Source organism: Colossoma macropomum, unplaced genomic scaffold, assembly GCF_904425465.1.
Source record: "Colossoma macropomum unplaced genomic scaffold, Colossoma_macropomum, whole genome shotgun sequence".
NCBI classification, from domain to species: domain Eukaryota; kingdom Metazoa; phylum Chordata; class Actinopteri; order Characiformes; family Serrasalmidae; genus Colossoma; species Colossoma macropomum.
The window spans coordinates 34,336,776-34,352,808 of NW_023494785.1; the positions used below are offsets into that span (position 1 = coordinate 34,336,776).

Consider the following 16,033-nt stretch of genomic DNA (forward strand, 5'->3'; position numbering starts at 1 on the left):
CATGGGAAGCATGGCATCTCCTAAAATTTCACCATAACACAGCACTAAAATGGATCTGTCTGTAGTACCTGCCACTAAACACAAAATGCTGTTTTTAAATGATGATTTCATTTACTGAAAGAAAATGCTGTTCAGCTCTACCTGACTCCATGTGAAAAAGTAACTGCCTCCTTAGGTACTAAGACAAACAATTAACCAAATTCAGTTGACTATTAGATTCGATTTCACCAGCCACACCCAGGCATGTTTACTGCCCGACCTGTTGAATCTAAACATTACTTAAATAGAACCTGTCTCAAGGCCTCAAAAAGCAGTGCACGGTATCACATTCTAATGAGATTCAAATACAGATGCAAAACAAAGTCATTGAAATCTGTAACCCTGTAGGCACTGCTAAGGCTCTGGGACTTCAGCGAACCACAGTGAGAGCCATTATCCACAAATGGAGAAAACTTGGAACAGTGGTGAACGTTTCCAGGAGTGAGCGGCCTACCAAAACATCACCAAGAGAGCATCGATGACTTACAAAAGAACTCAGACAAACATCTAAAAAACTGCAGCCTACACTCTTCTTAGTTACGGTCAACAAACACAATTCCACAGTAAGAAAGACACTGCAAAAATGGCATCCATGGAAGAGTTGCAAGTCGCGAGCCACTACTGACCAAAAAAAAAACCCCCACAAAGCCTCCTCTTGCATTTGCCAAAAAACATCTAGATCACCCCCAAGACTTTTGGGATTATATTCTGTGGACTGATGAGTCAAAGGTACAACTTTGTGGAAGACATGGGTCCTGTTACATCTGGCGTAAATCCAACACAAGCATTCCACCATAAGAAAATTATGGCAACAGTCAAATGTGGTGGTGGTGTGATGGTCTGGGGTGCTTTCATTCAGAACTTGAAAATCTGCACAAAAGTACATTTCCCTCTCAGAACTTGCACCTGCAAAACACTCCGGTTTTCACTCAAAACTGGAAAACTTGCTCAACGGTGCTCTTCACCTTCAAAACTCGCACATGCTCGCAAATAATTTCTGCTCTCAGCTCCACAGCGCGTGCCCAAGTTTCACACCTGTTTTCGCTGTAAAATGTTTGAATGTTTGTGTCAAAACGCCAGCCAATCAGAGCTGTCGAGGGGCGGTTCCTGTCAGCGCACCAATCATGGCATCTTTTCTTAAGCAGCTTTACGTCAACTGGTCAAGGTACATCCGTGGCTGTGGTATTGAGTCGGCTAGTGTGTTGTAGCCTCGACATTAGCTAGATGGTTTACAGCTTTCTAGTATCAAATTAATAGAAATGATTTATCAGTAATACTCTGTCATAAATAATAACGTATTAATCTAACTAACATTGGTAACTTCAAACAAATAGCTTAACATTAGTCAACTAAGCTGACGTTAGTAAGGTTCCTTTGACTGTAGTTAACAGTGTCTAACAGTGTTCTACTGAAAAGTCTTAACTCTCCTATAGTGATTGTCTGCACAAACACAAACATTGGCACAAACGTTCAGACATTTTACAGCGAACAGGTGTGAAACTTGAGCGTGCGCTGTGGAGCTGAGAGCAGAAATGATTTGCGCGCATGTGTGAGTTTTGAAGGTGACGAGCACCGTTGAGCAGGCTTTCCAGTTTTGAGTGAAAACCGGAGTGTTTTGCAGGTGTGAGTTCTGAGAGGGAAATGTACTGTTGTGCAGATTTTCAAGTTCTGAATGAAATCAGTGTTTTGTTGAGCAAATCTGAAGGTGTATCTGCCACACTTTGTGCTGACAAGTGCGTTTAAGTTCATTAGCTGCGCTCAAAGCGCCGCTGTCCTCTCAAACCGGAACATTCCTCTCTCAAACATCAGGATCTTCTCTTAAACATTTTGGCACAAAATAAACTCCATACACACAAGCTAGTCCATCTCTGAATGGCTCAAATGAAGCAAAAGTAGGTTTTTGTAGCGGCCGAGTCAAATTCCTGACTTGAATACCGTTGAGATAATGTGGGAAGGCCTTAAACGGGCAGTTCATGTTTGAAAACCCTCCAGAGTAGCTGAATTAAAACAATTCTGCAGAGAAGATGGGGCCCAAATTCCTCCACAGTGATGTAAGAGACTCATTGCAAGTTATTGCACATTTGACTGCAGTTATTACTACCAAGGGTGGCACAACCAGTTATTAGGTTTAGGGGGGCAATTACTTTTTCACATGGGTAATACAGGTTTTGAATAAATCTGCTTCTTTTTTTCAAAGCACTGTAAAAATACCTTTTAGTGTCTCTAATATTCGAATCCACACTACATAAGTTATTATTAAACATATCATCAACTTGATATGACAAGTGACATACTTCTGAATGGTAGTTTATAAGCAATTAGATTATCACTACCTGTGCTTACTCTGTAGCAGAAGGTATCAGCTGTAGTATAGTAATGTTCCAAGACACATATTATTGTTATTTTATCATGTTTTATTAGTCTATCACACCTGAATAGGTTCCACAATGGTTTGGGACAGTGACATTCATCTCTTGGATTTGCATCATAAAGGAAAGTAAAGTGAATTTGGGCCTCAGTCTAGCAGACTGCTCTGTTCAGTTAAGATAATGTAATATTAAACTGTAGTTATATATACTCTTCACTTTTCTGCTGCTTGTGAGAGATCATGAGGTTGACTGATCTACAATTAATCTAAAATTTTAAATCTTGAGCTTAAATCTCATTGGCACTGTCAGTCTGAACAACCTTTTATGAACTTGGACTGTTAGAAGCAGGGCAGCTGAGGTCTCAATTATCAGTGAGAATTAAAAAGGCCACCATGCCCTGCCATCTCCAGCATGGCCTCCACGATGATTTAGCAGTATGAGTGTGCTGGCTTTCGCAGAATGACCTTTGTCATGTCTCACCCCAATTATCCAGAAACCAGATAACGGTCTTTCTCGCAAACAGATATACTTTATGCCCATTCATCAGCAACACAGAAGCAGAGACTACTGCAGCCCAGAGGCTTTATTCATCATTAACGTTTTTACTAGCTTCATCTCCCTCATTATGCCAGCCACTCAGTACCTTCTCAGAAATTGCTCTGATATCTGGGTTTGAATTTGAAATGAGATTTTTTTTCTTTTTTGCTTAGAGTCTGTTCCACCCAGTCAGTCTTGCAGAGGATGTAGCAAGCAAAAAGTGTGCATCAATCCAGCTTGTGGAGAGGAGCAGAGTTGTTTTCCCAGGCCATCATGCTTGAAAAGATTCTAGGCCAAGAGCAACATACACTCAAAATAGACTGCTGCAAGATGGAGATTCAAAGGCTGCAATAAACAATAACAGAAAGAAAGATTAAACTGATTTGTATTGCTAGCTGATTTAAGTGAGGAAATGGATAATTATCTCACAGTTTTGTCCATAATTGTATAACTGTGAATCTAGTGTCTTGCTGAAACTAAAAAACAAATTTCAATATGCAAAATGTCTAATTGCTTAATGGAAGGCGGATGGTTGTCAAAGGCTGATTCATGTGTTTTTCATAAAATAGTGGGTTTACTGACATTCCTGTAGATCAGTGGTTCCTGGTCCCAAGGGCAACATACTCTGCTCTGTTTGTGTTTTCCCTACTCTAACATATCAACTAATGACCATGCCCTACAAGAGCAGGGTCAGATCTATTATAGCAGGAAAATATATAGAAGTGTCTGGTACATTTGAAACACGCTTCTTGAACAGTACGTGGCAAGCACAGCCAAATATTCTGGGTTGCAAATACCACTGTTCACCAAATGAGTGCCAGAATGCAGGACTGCTCACTTGAATGGCATTCTAAGCACAGGTGTCGTGTAACCTGATAAATCATAGGCAGAGTGCACTTTAAGTGTCAAGTGACTAATCATTTTGTCAAACTATGTAGTCTTACACTACCATATAAAACAAAGCAGACAACATGATAACCTCTCTCCTGTGAAACAAGAAAATGCTTCTAAACTGTGCTCAGAACATGCAGTGAAACATGCACATAGCCTTTAGAGCCCTTTGAGTGCATTCTAATTGACTTGCCAGTCCATGGCATTGTGATTGCATAATGCATGGATCTGAATAATAGATAATCCAAAAGCAGTGATTCAGAGTGTAGAGGAGACTGCAACTACAAGAGTCTGACAATGTACGTTAAGATCTAAAAATAAGCAAGTGTTTTGCTTGATCTAAGTCAATATGACCAGACAGAATGAGACAACAGGGTTAGCTTCTTGTTGACTGAGGTATTTTCAAGTTGTCTTGTTTACCACAAAAATTAGCCAACTAAAATATAAAACAGTAACCTGAGGCTACTTTCTAAACAGAGGCACTAGGTAATGACATTAATTTATTTGTACAACATTTTTATAGAGTCATTTGTTACTGTTTCAGGTTCGAGTCTTTCTGGGTTTTGGAGTTGATTCTCAGTTTTCAGTTGAAAATTATGAATTTTGTCACAGTCTAAGTAATACTCACATTGTGCTTTGTTAGAGCAGATATGTTTGATGCTATTGCTTGGAGCCAGTCTGTGCATTCTTCAGCATTGGGGCACTGAATTATCCCACTGCACACCCCATCCACTGCAATGACTTGAAAGGCATTTTGCCTGAGGAGATTAGAATATACACATACTTGAGCGTTGACAACAAACTCAAACGAGAAAGTTAACCAAGTTTAATTCTCTTCTACAGATTCAAATTATTCAAAATTAAAATTAAAGTATTTGCATGTAATTTATTTAATTTTCCTGTCTGGTTACAAAGAATGAATTCCCCAAAGCCTATTTCCATTTCAGCTTGTTAAAAAACAATAGTACATAAGTGCATCTGGTGTCATAGGCGTGATGTCCTCCATTAGGAAATGACACTGAAGTAATGAAAAGAGGTAATGAAAACCTTCATTAAACAAAATCAAAAGGAAAGATATGGCTGAAATATGAGGCTCTATACTTCACCTTACACAATGTCCCAAAGTCATATTAACTTGGTGTTGTGTGAAAATAATAAAAACATCCCATTAATTGGTACATGGTACCACAAGCTATATCAAAAAACATACTAGGACTGAATTGAGCATATAGAACTGATATTCAGCGCACTTACTGTGCAGAGGTTTGTTGGAAGGTTTCTGCTTGGCTCACCTGCAGATGTCAGAGCCGGGGACATACTGTGACAGGCGAGCATGGAGCAGGGGTATTAGCCGCAGATCCACCCATCGCTTCTCCCAGCGCAGCCCTGGTGACGTAGGCCAAGACGAGCAAGACAGGGTGTCCTGAGCAGATGTAGCAAACGGTTGTTAGTATGTGCAAAACTGTTTCAAGTGAACAGGGGACAGGGAACACTTGTTGAAATTATTGTCAATGATTAACTGTATGCTACAGATGTGACAGATAGAGATCAGGTTGAAAATCTCTGGAATATTCCTTAAACACCTAATGATCATTCCTTATGAGCCGAATTAGGACTGTAGGAGAGTAGGAAAACACTAAGCAAGTGCAGTGCTTGGCTATCCAGGAAGGCACCGTTGTGTTTGAGGTAGACTAAAAGAGATCCTAATAAGGGATTCACTCAGTTCCATGTCATTCTTTTTATGGCTTTAATCTTTTAAGGATGTCTTGTTCAATAGTTTTATTCATTGTGACTAGTTTTACATGTTCTCTCGTACCACGCTTTGACAGAATGTCTTTCAGCTCTTGGTTGTACAACCCTTTGAGAGCTCTTGGAACGTACAGTACTGTACATAATTCAGAGACCACCTTTCATGTATTTCATTTATGGCCAAAATGGCCATTAAGTGCAGATTTTTTTTTTTTTTTGTTCATGAGACATTTCTGAGGAGATTAGATTTATTACTTCCATAAGGAAGGGAAAGACAAGAACAATAAGTGAGAAATCAAGAGGTCCCAAAAAATGATTAGTAAAGCAACATGGGTCTTTGATACGCTTAAATAATTAGAAAGGTTAGAGCATTTTATTGATATTATTATTTTTAACAGTTAGTATCCTGAAATTAGCAACTGGATCAAGGAAATCCAAGGACTGGCTCTGTGGTGTTCAGAGAACAATCTCACCTTGAACTCTTCTGGGTACACACATTGCTGAAGATCTCCCGTGGACCACCAACACCATGGCATTAGTCACAAAAGACGCTACAGGTCCATCACATCACAGACAAACAGACTTAAGAACAGCTTCTACCCCAGTGCAACAAGAGAACTGAACACTGCCCAGTGCTGACATTGTACTCTGCCATCTAGGCACCAACAACACAGGAATAGAGTGTCTACCCGCACCTTTTCAAAACATAATGAAGGGATATTAAAAGATGTTTACATTCTTTTGCACTTTATATTTATTATTAAACTGCACTATGTAAATGGAAATACTACCTTTCAAATTAAAAGCAAGTCTGCCAAAAAAAATGGAAGCTAAAAAAAACACACAAAGCACTGAAAAATTTTTATATTTAGTTGTTGAGGCTTCTCTGTAATTTTCTAAATTTGTTTTCAGCTTGTACTCAATGGCCATTTTGATCAAAAATCAAATAAATGAAACATGGTCTTGTGACTTTTGCAGATTACTATGTTAGGTAAGTAAAATGCCTCAATATTAAAGGCATTCAACTGCACTCTCAACATTTTACTAACTTCTTGTTACTTATATTACATGTGTTGCTTAAAGCACCTAATAATATAACCACATCATTTTAATGATATATTACGCACTGTATTGTTAGGGTGATAGTTCAGATGTAGTCCACTGTCGCACAGCGGAGATGAAGTCCCACTACTCTGATCACTTGGTACACCTAAGCGACAAACACAGATCATTTAACAGGTAAATCGTTCAGATTCTAAAACAGCTTCCCATTCCTAATGAGACTGTGCAATAACCACCAAAAGTGAAGATGCCTGCACACATAAAAGTGAAGACATACACGTGCAGTCTTCACAGAGTGGCAGCTTTAAAAAGGCAGGGGTCCTCTTCAGGAAAGATACAGTCAGAGTGACTTCTTCCCCAGCATTCCGTAAAACCTGAACCTGAAGACAACAGTCATGACTGTATTTACACTGAAAATAGAAATTTAATTGAAATGAAAGCACAGGTTCCTCTTAACCACATACAGAAGTTATGCAAGGAGTCAAAACAATATTTTTATGAAGTACTGGATGTTTTTTCCCTGTCTCAACTTCATATGTTATGGAACAAAGTTCTTTTTTTAAACTAATATTTTTAAGAAAAGAGGTAACACATACCACTTCTTCATGACGATAACTCCTCACATTTATCCCATTAATCTAGAGACAATATTACAGGAATTACAGCAGGGCAGACAAAATAAATCAGTTCATCAATGATCATAGTTATTCCAGATCCAGACACAATCATGTGATATTACTGGGTCATTTCATTAGACCAAGTTACCGTTGACTGACCTTGGCTAATGTCAATCATAATCACAGGACAATGCTATATATATATATATATATATATATGTGTGTGTGTAAAATAAGAGCCCCAATAATCCCATAAACAAATATAAAAATAATAATCCCAAGACAACTGGAAAAAAAAAAATCGGAACGGACAAATCATGCTGAACACCTCAGCGATGTCTGTGCTTCAGGAGACAGGCCTGGCCTAGTGCCAGGAATGTAAATCTATCTATTTAGCCACTATGGGACTTTCAAAGTATATCAACAGAGACAGGCACTGTCAGCACTGTATGACTGAGAATAAGAGGTGCATCTCACCTGGAGAATCCCGTCCCCTATGAACAGAAGACCAGAGAGCTCAGCTGCAAAAAAGAGCAAGATGGCATTCAGATAGACAAAAGACATAAACAAACACTCCAACTAACGTAGGTGGAGGAGGCGAATTAAATAACTTACCCTTCTGTTCTTTTGATATTTTAGAAATCACAACAGGGATTTTGTGTTCTGCACCACCCTATGAAAAATAAAGAATCATCTTTGCTTGTTTTTTTAACCAAAATATGAAGCTGGATTTTGCCTTGGGAACAGCAAAGCATGCAAGCAAAGTACCTTTATACTCAAGCCAAATCCTCCTATTGTCTGCCGTCGTATTGTTACAGTTCTTTCCTGTAAAAAAAAGGTTACAAATGCTTTTCACTGAAAATCTAGAAGACTTTTAAAAGGCTTAATTCATTTCAGACATGTCCTGGTATACAGGTACACCTTAGTACATGAATGATGAGAAAAAAACAAACTGAAAGTAAAAAATACTGTTATAAACAATAATAATGTTTTCCAGCAGCATCCTACATGAAGTTCAAAAATGTGTTAATTAAATTCTGTTTGTAAAACAGAATTCCATACACTGCTGTTCTCATGATGTGCTGAATTCCCAAGAGTGGTGACTCAGCCTTGACAAAGGCAAGATTTGTTTTTCTTCAAGCTCATGGAAGCAAAATATTTTTTATATAGAACCTGAGACATATATATATATATATATATATATAACCTCCATACCATGAATCTTAATCTGATTCACTCAGTTTAAAAAAATACAAACAAGCCTCACTGCAGAAATCAACAAAGCGTTCACAGGAAAGAAGTCATTGCTCTGGACTCGCAACATAACCTACACTTGAGTAGAATGGTTCTCCAGATACGCAAATGACGTCTTGCTCTTGAATGGTCAGAATGTCTTTGGCCAAGTGCAATCGGATATTGAAGGGCTCTTCATTACCATCTTGCAGCAGATAAATCCCCGTCTTTATCTGGGAGCAATCAAGAGACATGCAAACATCTGTAATCCTTTACGACAACAAGTTAATTAGCCATGAAACCCAAAGTAATAAATTGTCAAGCCTTGTCTTGGAGAAGAGATCTGCATTGAAAGCCACACTCTCAATTTCTGCCTGCCTTTACTCTATTTAACTCCATTAGAGGGTTATTTGAATAACCATTTGAGGGTTAGTATTAAGTGGACTACTTGAAAAACATGTATCAAAAGTCACTGAAATTACAAATTACAAAATTTCAAATTTAGCTAAGCAATTCCTTGTGTGTCTAGCCTTGTACATGCATATAAATAACTGAATTATTGTCTTGCTTGGAATGGAATGTTGACGGACTTCATAGGAATCCAAAAAACTGAGAGTTACAGCTGAGCCTGTGAAAATGATAGTGTTGGACTACACTGGATTAAAATCCAGTCCTTGGCACTGCCCTACCAATTTTCATTCCACAAGGTCAACATACATTACATAGTTACAAAATGCTACCAAACAAAAATTAAGATTTGGCTCTTCAAACTGGCACAGAACTTTAAAACACTATCCATTATTACTGCTGTGTTACCTTAGTGTTGCTATAGAGCACAAAACAACAGTATATATTACAATTAAAACAAAAGTATTAAACCTTCTGTCATCTTCTGTTTAATTAATTCAGGTTATGAAAGAAAAAAAAATAAACATGCTTAAAATTTCTGTTTTTTTTTTAAAGCTGTAGGTGTGCCAATAGTTGCTGTGGCTACGAGTCCTTATGTGACACAACTGGCCCCTTTGCTGCTGGGGATGGATTACATGCAGTCATGTTTCAGAGTGGTGAGGTCAAGTAATTAGGGTTCCTGTCAAAACATGCTGAAACAATGCTGTGTTTGTGTACCAGGTCAAATAATTGTGCACGTGCAGCCTAAATCTTTTCTAGAATGGAAGTCAAATGATAGTGGAAGAGTTCTACAAATACTGGGACTTGAAGATATCAACAAATAAAAGCTACGAGTAATATAATTGAACAAACAATACAGTACACTTCAAAGAACAAACATCTGCTCCTCCATGTTCTCACTAAATCTCACACATTCATGAGCTAGGTTCCATGTCCCCCATTTCTACGCTAGCCAGCAAGCAAATTAGTCCTTTCCACATTGAGATCAGTGCTAACTGAGATGCCAGTCTTCTAAATTGCTGTAAAATCTAAATAACGGGAGCATCTATTCATGAAGAGAATTTAAATGAGATGTGTTCTGACGTCAACATCCTTCATATCACTGTACAACAGGACAAGTCATTCAGGGCCTGGGAGGTTAACACTTTGCCTGTTTAAGGCAGCAGCTGCACTACTTGATGATGTGACATGTCCTCACACACAGGGCTATGAGAAGGGTTTTATTGTGGTTCATGATCATTATACAAGCTGCTTGATCACAGAAAGCGAAGGCTAACTCAAACCTACCAGCTAACATATATGAGAATGACCCCAAATATTTGAGACATTGCCCAAAAATATGATACATTAACCTAAAAAATCATTATTCTTATAATTTGACATTACATGTTGGTAAAGTCTTACAAAACCTTGTGATAAAGATTCTCTTTGTTTGATGTCTATCTTAACCCTTAGACGGTTTGACAAAGACTTTTGTGAATCTTCTGAAAAAGATGACAAAATGTTTAAAATGATAATGATCAATTTCTGGTTCGGTTTGATTTGGCCCGCTAAGATCAGTTAACACCGTGCACTTTTGTCTCATTGCAAGTGCATTTAAAAGGTCTATATCCTACATTGTTTTTTGTATTCTACCCATTTCATTGAGGTCCATTTATAATGTTTGTGTGTATTTTGTAGCAAAACAGTCATTATTAATTTTTACATGGTCTCTCAGTAAACGGTTGTTTTGTGCTACATCAATAAAAACTATGAATTTAAAACTGCCTGTTTTTACAGCTTAGTTTTAATATATGGAATGTATGGACTAGGGAGTGACCAGTACATTTTTTTTTTTGTAAACCTTTTTACTTAACTTACAAAAATTAGCTTTTCCAAGATGGGACCCTTAATAGGAGTTTCCCTCTCAAAGCACCAAATACTGGGAGGAGACTATATAAAAACACAGCGCTAATAAAGCTGAGAGCAAATATCAGCAAGATAGTAAAAGTAAGTAGTAAAAATCATACAATTCCCAAATTACCAGGGTGCGCTCAGTGAAACTGAACAGGAATTCTACAATATCACACAGTTGACAAATGCACAGAACTCAAAGACAGGGATGCAGAAAGTGGGAGTGCTGAGGGGGCTGTAGCACCCCCTGATTGCAGAACTACACCTGCTAAAAACAATAATAATAATAATAATAATAATAGAGATCTGAACTTTTTAATAATTTAAGTGTAGCAAAAAATAATGTATGCTTATTTTAGAAAAGAGTTTTCAATTTTTATTTATATATGTTCAAAATCTACAGTAGCCATGTACTGTTTAAGTTAACGCTGTGTTTTCATTAGCAAATCGAATCATTTACCTCTACAGAAGTTCAGGGATTTGGGTGCATGTCATTAAAACACATGCAGGTTGTGGTGCAAAGAGAGAGAAAGTGTAGAGATAGAGGCCAGTTCTGAACACCAAAGCAGCCTAATACTGTTTTTAAACTTTTTAAAAATCATCTAATGTAATAATAACATTGTGCAATCTTATTGCGTGACTGTGGGCGTGACATAATTAGTTACTGTGCTACATATCAACAATCTGATTGCTTGCCACTTCATTTGCAAGTTTGTCCAGAATGAGAGAGAAGAGATAGGATCCACATCAGTGGTCAGACGCGTCAGTTATATGTATTGTCGCCTCTTGCCTTGTTTACAGCGTAGTGTGACACACATTCTGGTTGACGTAAATTATCAAAAAAAAAAATTCTAATAAAAAAGTAAAATAATTTAGCATGACGCCATTGTTCATGTCACGTATACGCCACTTAAAAATTGAGCACACTCAAAACACCTTGCCGCTTCCCTGCTCACAGAACTTCAGCTCATCCCACCAGCCGAAAAAGAACATGTATTTCAAAATAGATAAAGTCAAAATAATGACTTATTCTGAAATTATTTTCAACAAAGAAAAAAAAATCTGATGTATTATATTGAAAAAATGCTTTGTTTTTCCAAATGTTCACCTTAAGTCACATCCTTTTTTACCTGTTTCAAAATCATTAAAAATAAGTACTTTTTCCATATACCTGACAGAAACAGGCTTTCATTCAAAAAGCATGTGAGCCAAACACATGATTGCGCTGGTTATATGTCAATGATGAAGCTTATTTGCCCTGAAGTTCTTAATAGATAACTCGCCGAACTGGCCACCCCTATCAGCACAAAGTGTTGGTAGACTGACGGAAATTAGCATCTCTCTTAGTAAATCTGCCCATAGTGTAAACTTGTTTAGTTTTGTTTATTTAATATTTACATCATGATACACTATCTGTCCAAAAGTACACAGAGAGCTCTTCCAATGACTAATTTTAACTACTTTAAGGTGCACCCAAGGCATCCAACAGCATGCACACAGCTTGTATAATCAGCATAGAAAAGCACTGACCATTAGAATGGGATGGCCTGGAGCATCAGTGCAGAAGCCTAAAGTCATCATACCTAGTACCAAGTATTGGCTAGAGGGGTATAAAGCCCCTCTAGCATAGAGCCGTGGAACAGTGGAATTGCATTCTCTGGAGTGATAAAGCTCGAACCAACACCTTTGGGATGAGCTGGAGTAGCAGTTGTGATCCAGTTATGAACAAATCATTCAACATCAGTACCTGACCTAACTAATGCTCTGAATGCAATCAAATACTCACAGCAATGTTTGAACATTTAGTGTAAAGCCTCTCTAGAAGAGTAGATCCCCTATTATTAAATCCCCTATTAATACCCTTGCTTTAAGAAAAAAAAACATGGAATGAGCAGGTGTCTACAAACTTTTGGACATATCATGTATATTGCGTTATGTGCAAAACATATGAAACAACTTACCTCTTCATTTGCGGTCTTGAAATCCATGTGCTAATGTCAGAGGGGAAAAGCCCTTTCGAAAAAAAAACACAAATTTTCTGTGTTAACTTGATAATTGCTGTACCATCCTGCTCAGTGAAGTGCATTAAAGTATTTTCAACACCAATGAAGACAAGACAGCAGGTTCACTGGAGAATTCAGAGCACTCACTGAGAGAGTTAGGCACTATCTTCAACAAAACACTGAACGATGGAATGTCACAAGGCATACCTTTCAGCAGTCTCTAGAACTCTACTGGGCACCACTCGACAACACCATTCTTCCACAAGATATTTCATCATTTGAGGTCCTTCTATCCTGGAAGATGAAATCTAGATTGTCTAAAATAGGAGTTTATACATGACACCAAGGGTCTGCGTTACTTTGCAGTCATCTGAATATTGTATATTGTTGTACTGGGTGCTGATGCTTATAAATAGGCCGGTGTAAAACATGCAATTATTCAACTACATCGCTAATAAGTTAATCAGCACTACAGTCAAGCAAATTACTTAAATTAATCATTTGTCAAGCAAAGTATTTAATTATCCTTTTCCCTCTCCATCATCTAAGCTACCCACATCTTTTGGGAAATTGGTTTATGAACATAATAAGCATTCACACTAATTTTCTGGCCAACTGTAGAACGACTCTGCTCCCAGGTTCTCTTTCAACTCGTTTAGCTCATGTTAGACTGTCAGAAATTCAGGAGATTCAGTCTTAATACAGAACCATCTGGTTCACTTCGTCTGGCCCCCTAAACTGTCTTCCACTATCTCATATTACTCTGCATTTTAAACATTCAGATACTGTGTCCTTAACTTTAGCAACATAAGAAGACACCTGCAATGCTACACCATTTTCACAGAACCTAGGACTGAAATTTCAGTGAAATGTACTGTTATTGGAAGCTAATAGCTTAAAAGTTAGTGTTTTTGAGCTAACAGCACATCTGCTGTAATCACTGTATCTGTTGCAATGCTGTGTACTGAAATACAGTATAAAACTACAGGCTGTTACCACATTACAATCTAACCACATATCATGATATAAGTGTCAATGCATTGCAAAGGACCTCTGAACAAAGTGAGAGCCAAAACTGGCTGTTCTCCAGCAGCCTAATGCAAGAGAAGAGTTGGGCACAGAAGTCCTAAGCAAAGGACAGTCCTTTTCATGTAGTCCTGGCCATTTTAAAGGGCAGGGTAGCAGAACAGAATGATTTATGTAGACTTGTCTTCACCTCATGCATGCTTGTCATTAGCTCTGGGTAGTGGAGGATGTGTGGCAGGATTCATACCCGTGAACTTTCAGGAATTAAGAGGTAAGAATGCCAAGGCTGCAAAAAAAGTGTAAGTAAGTTCTTTTATACTGATATTGCATTATTTCACTTTAATTTGAGCCCACCTTCTTGCATTGTGGATTAAAAGCTCACATAAATAAAATGGCAACTGTCGGTTTAAACCTATAGTACTTTTTTTGCAACTATTCCACTGTCACATTAATACTTTATGAAATTATTCAGTCAAATGATTTATCTATAGGGCGATAGGGTACAGAGAATTTGTTAACTTATTTTCACTTAGAAAATCAATTTGACCAGAGGTGTTCAAACATTTGAATACAACTATATGTAAATGCCCTCTGTTCAGAATGGCTATCCTGTATTGTGCCTCACTCAAAAAGCATTCCAAGCTGACACACTCCTTATACCTTCATCAGAAATAGGCAGGGCTAAATGTTCTAGGCTGAACAGGTGTATATAAGTTCATGCATTGGTCTTTGTGCCAAGAGGTAAAAACATACTGTGTGCATTCACAGTGTTTTACCCTTGTTAATTCACTAATTTATGTGTGTCAGTCATTTACAAAGGGTAAGTGCCTCTTGTGTGCCACATGTCAAAATTAACAAATTGTACAAGGTACAAATCTCATATCATTTAATAAAATACCACAGCAATGGAAGAGGAAATTATCATAGATAAATATTCTTACCCTAGAATTCCCCTTACCCCATTTTCTTCAACAATCAGAGATTCACTGTCATCTTGAAATCTTTTCTGCCAATCTTGGATGTCTTGAATTTTTAGACTTTTCATTACCATTTAAACTTCAATAAGGAACTATCAGTGAGAAACCTAATAATGAAAGTTGTAATGGAAATGTTTTCTCACAGTAATAATGATTATTATTACAGTAATAATATATAAACTGTGCAGAGAATTGGATTAAATAGGAACTGCAGTTCTTAAAAAAAAGGCACTGAGCAACACTGTTCTTTCCTCTTGGGCACCATCTTTGCTACTTTCTAAGGCAATGAGAGAAAGGAAAGCCAACTAGAGAGAAATGTTTTGAAACAGAAAAACGTAAGTACCCCAAAGATAATGAAATCTCTCTTTCTCTGGAACAGATATAACATTGGCTGTCACGTAACAGCTGGCTGTAATCCAACAGAACGTTAGGAGCAAAATAGCTGCAAGCAATGTATTGAGTTTTTTTTTTTACACTTCATTATACGGCCATTAAAAACCTTTTAAAGCCTTTAAACGTCACCAGAAGTGGCCTACAGCCAGTGAATTATTGTGTGGTTAACACAGTATACACAATTTGCAATGTAACAAATTACTGAAATTTCCAAAGAAAGAATATGTTTCAAGAATAGGGGTGAGCAATATGGCAAAATTGTAATATTACAATGCTTAAAGACATTTCTATGATACATGAAATGCATCACAATGTTTAGTTTTTCAGAGGTATGATGAGTTGGAACTAGGGCAGGACAATACGCCGATATTTTGTCATTAGTGAGATAAAGTATGTCCCACTTAAGGGTGGCACAAACTAGTGAACTAATCAACTTTATTGCTCTGCTATAAGCTATATTTAAGCTTGATGTTGACTAGTCGCTGATCATGTGATGACACCAACAGCAGCAGAAAAACAGGAGTGGTACATCAAGTATGTGGAAATACTTGACTAAAGATGAAGCTTGTGCTACTGTCTTTTGAAAAATATGTAAAGCATGTCCTGAAACACAACAGAAGTCCCAAGCACACTCCTCTGAAAAGGCATCTGCTAACACTAGCTGAGGAATGTTCCAAATCCTTTCGACAGCAGTCAATTAGTGTGTTTACCAAACCCCTCTGTAACAGACAAAAGATGGCCGCAAGTGACCGTTTGATGGTGAATTGTCAAAGATATTAGACCTTTAGGTGCAGTACATGGAGAAGGCATCAGAGAAATACTAAGTTTTTTTGGAC

At 37.6% G+C, this 16,033-nt stretch overlaps 1 protein-coding gene across 6 annotated transcripts in view; it reads right to left on the bottom strand.

The window, feature by feature from the left end:
• The window catches only part of sntg1 (syntrophin, gamma 1), a 41,895-nt gene that overhangs the window by 11,682 nt on the left and 14,180 nt on the right, over positions 1-16,033 (bottom strand). For 2 of the 6 annotated variants that reach the window (XM_036592047.1, XM_036592016.1), the window contains 11 exons: positions 13,009-13,118; positions 12,760-12,811; positions 8,596-8,730; positions 8,033-8,089; positions 7,880-7,937; positions 7,742-7,785; positions 7,244-7,285; positions 6,925-7,027; positions 6,713-6,795; positions 5,129-5,259; positions 4,465-4,594 (listed from right to left, as the gene is read on the bottom strand). In XM_036592047.1, the coding sequence (XP_036447940.1) occupies positions 4,465-4,594; positions 5,129-5,259; positions 6,713-6,795; positions 6,925-7,027; positions 7,244-7,285; positions 7,742-7,785; positions 7,880-7,937; positions 8,033-8,089; positions 8,596-8,730; positions 12,760-12,786 (810 nt within the window). In that variant the 5' untranslated portion in view covers positions 12,787-12,811; positions 13,009-13,118. The remainder of the gene's footprint in view (positions 1-4,464; positions 4,595-5,128; positions 5,260-6,712; positions 6,796-6,924; positions 7,028-7,243; positions 7,286-7,741; positions 7,786-7,879; positions 7,938-8,032; positions 8,090-8,595; positions 8,731-12,759; positions 12,812-13,008; positions 13,119-16,033) is intronic. The other 4 variants (XM_036592024.1, XM_036592031.1, XM_036592057.1 and 1 more) reach the window with 2 other exon arrangements.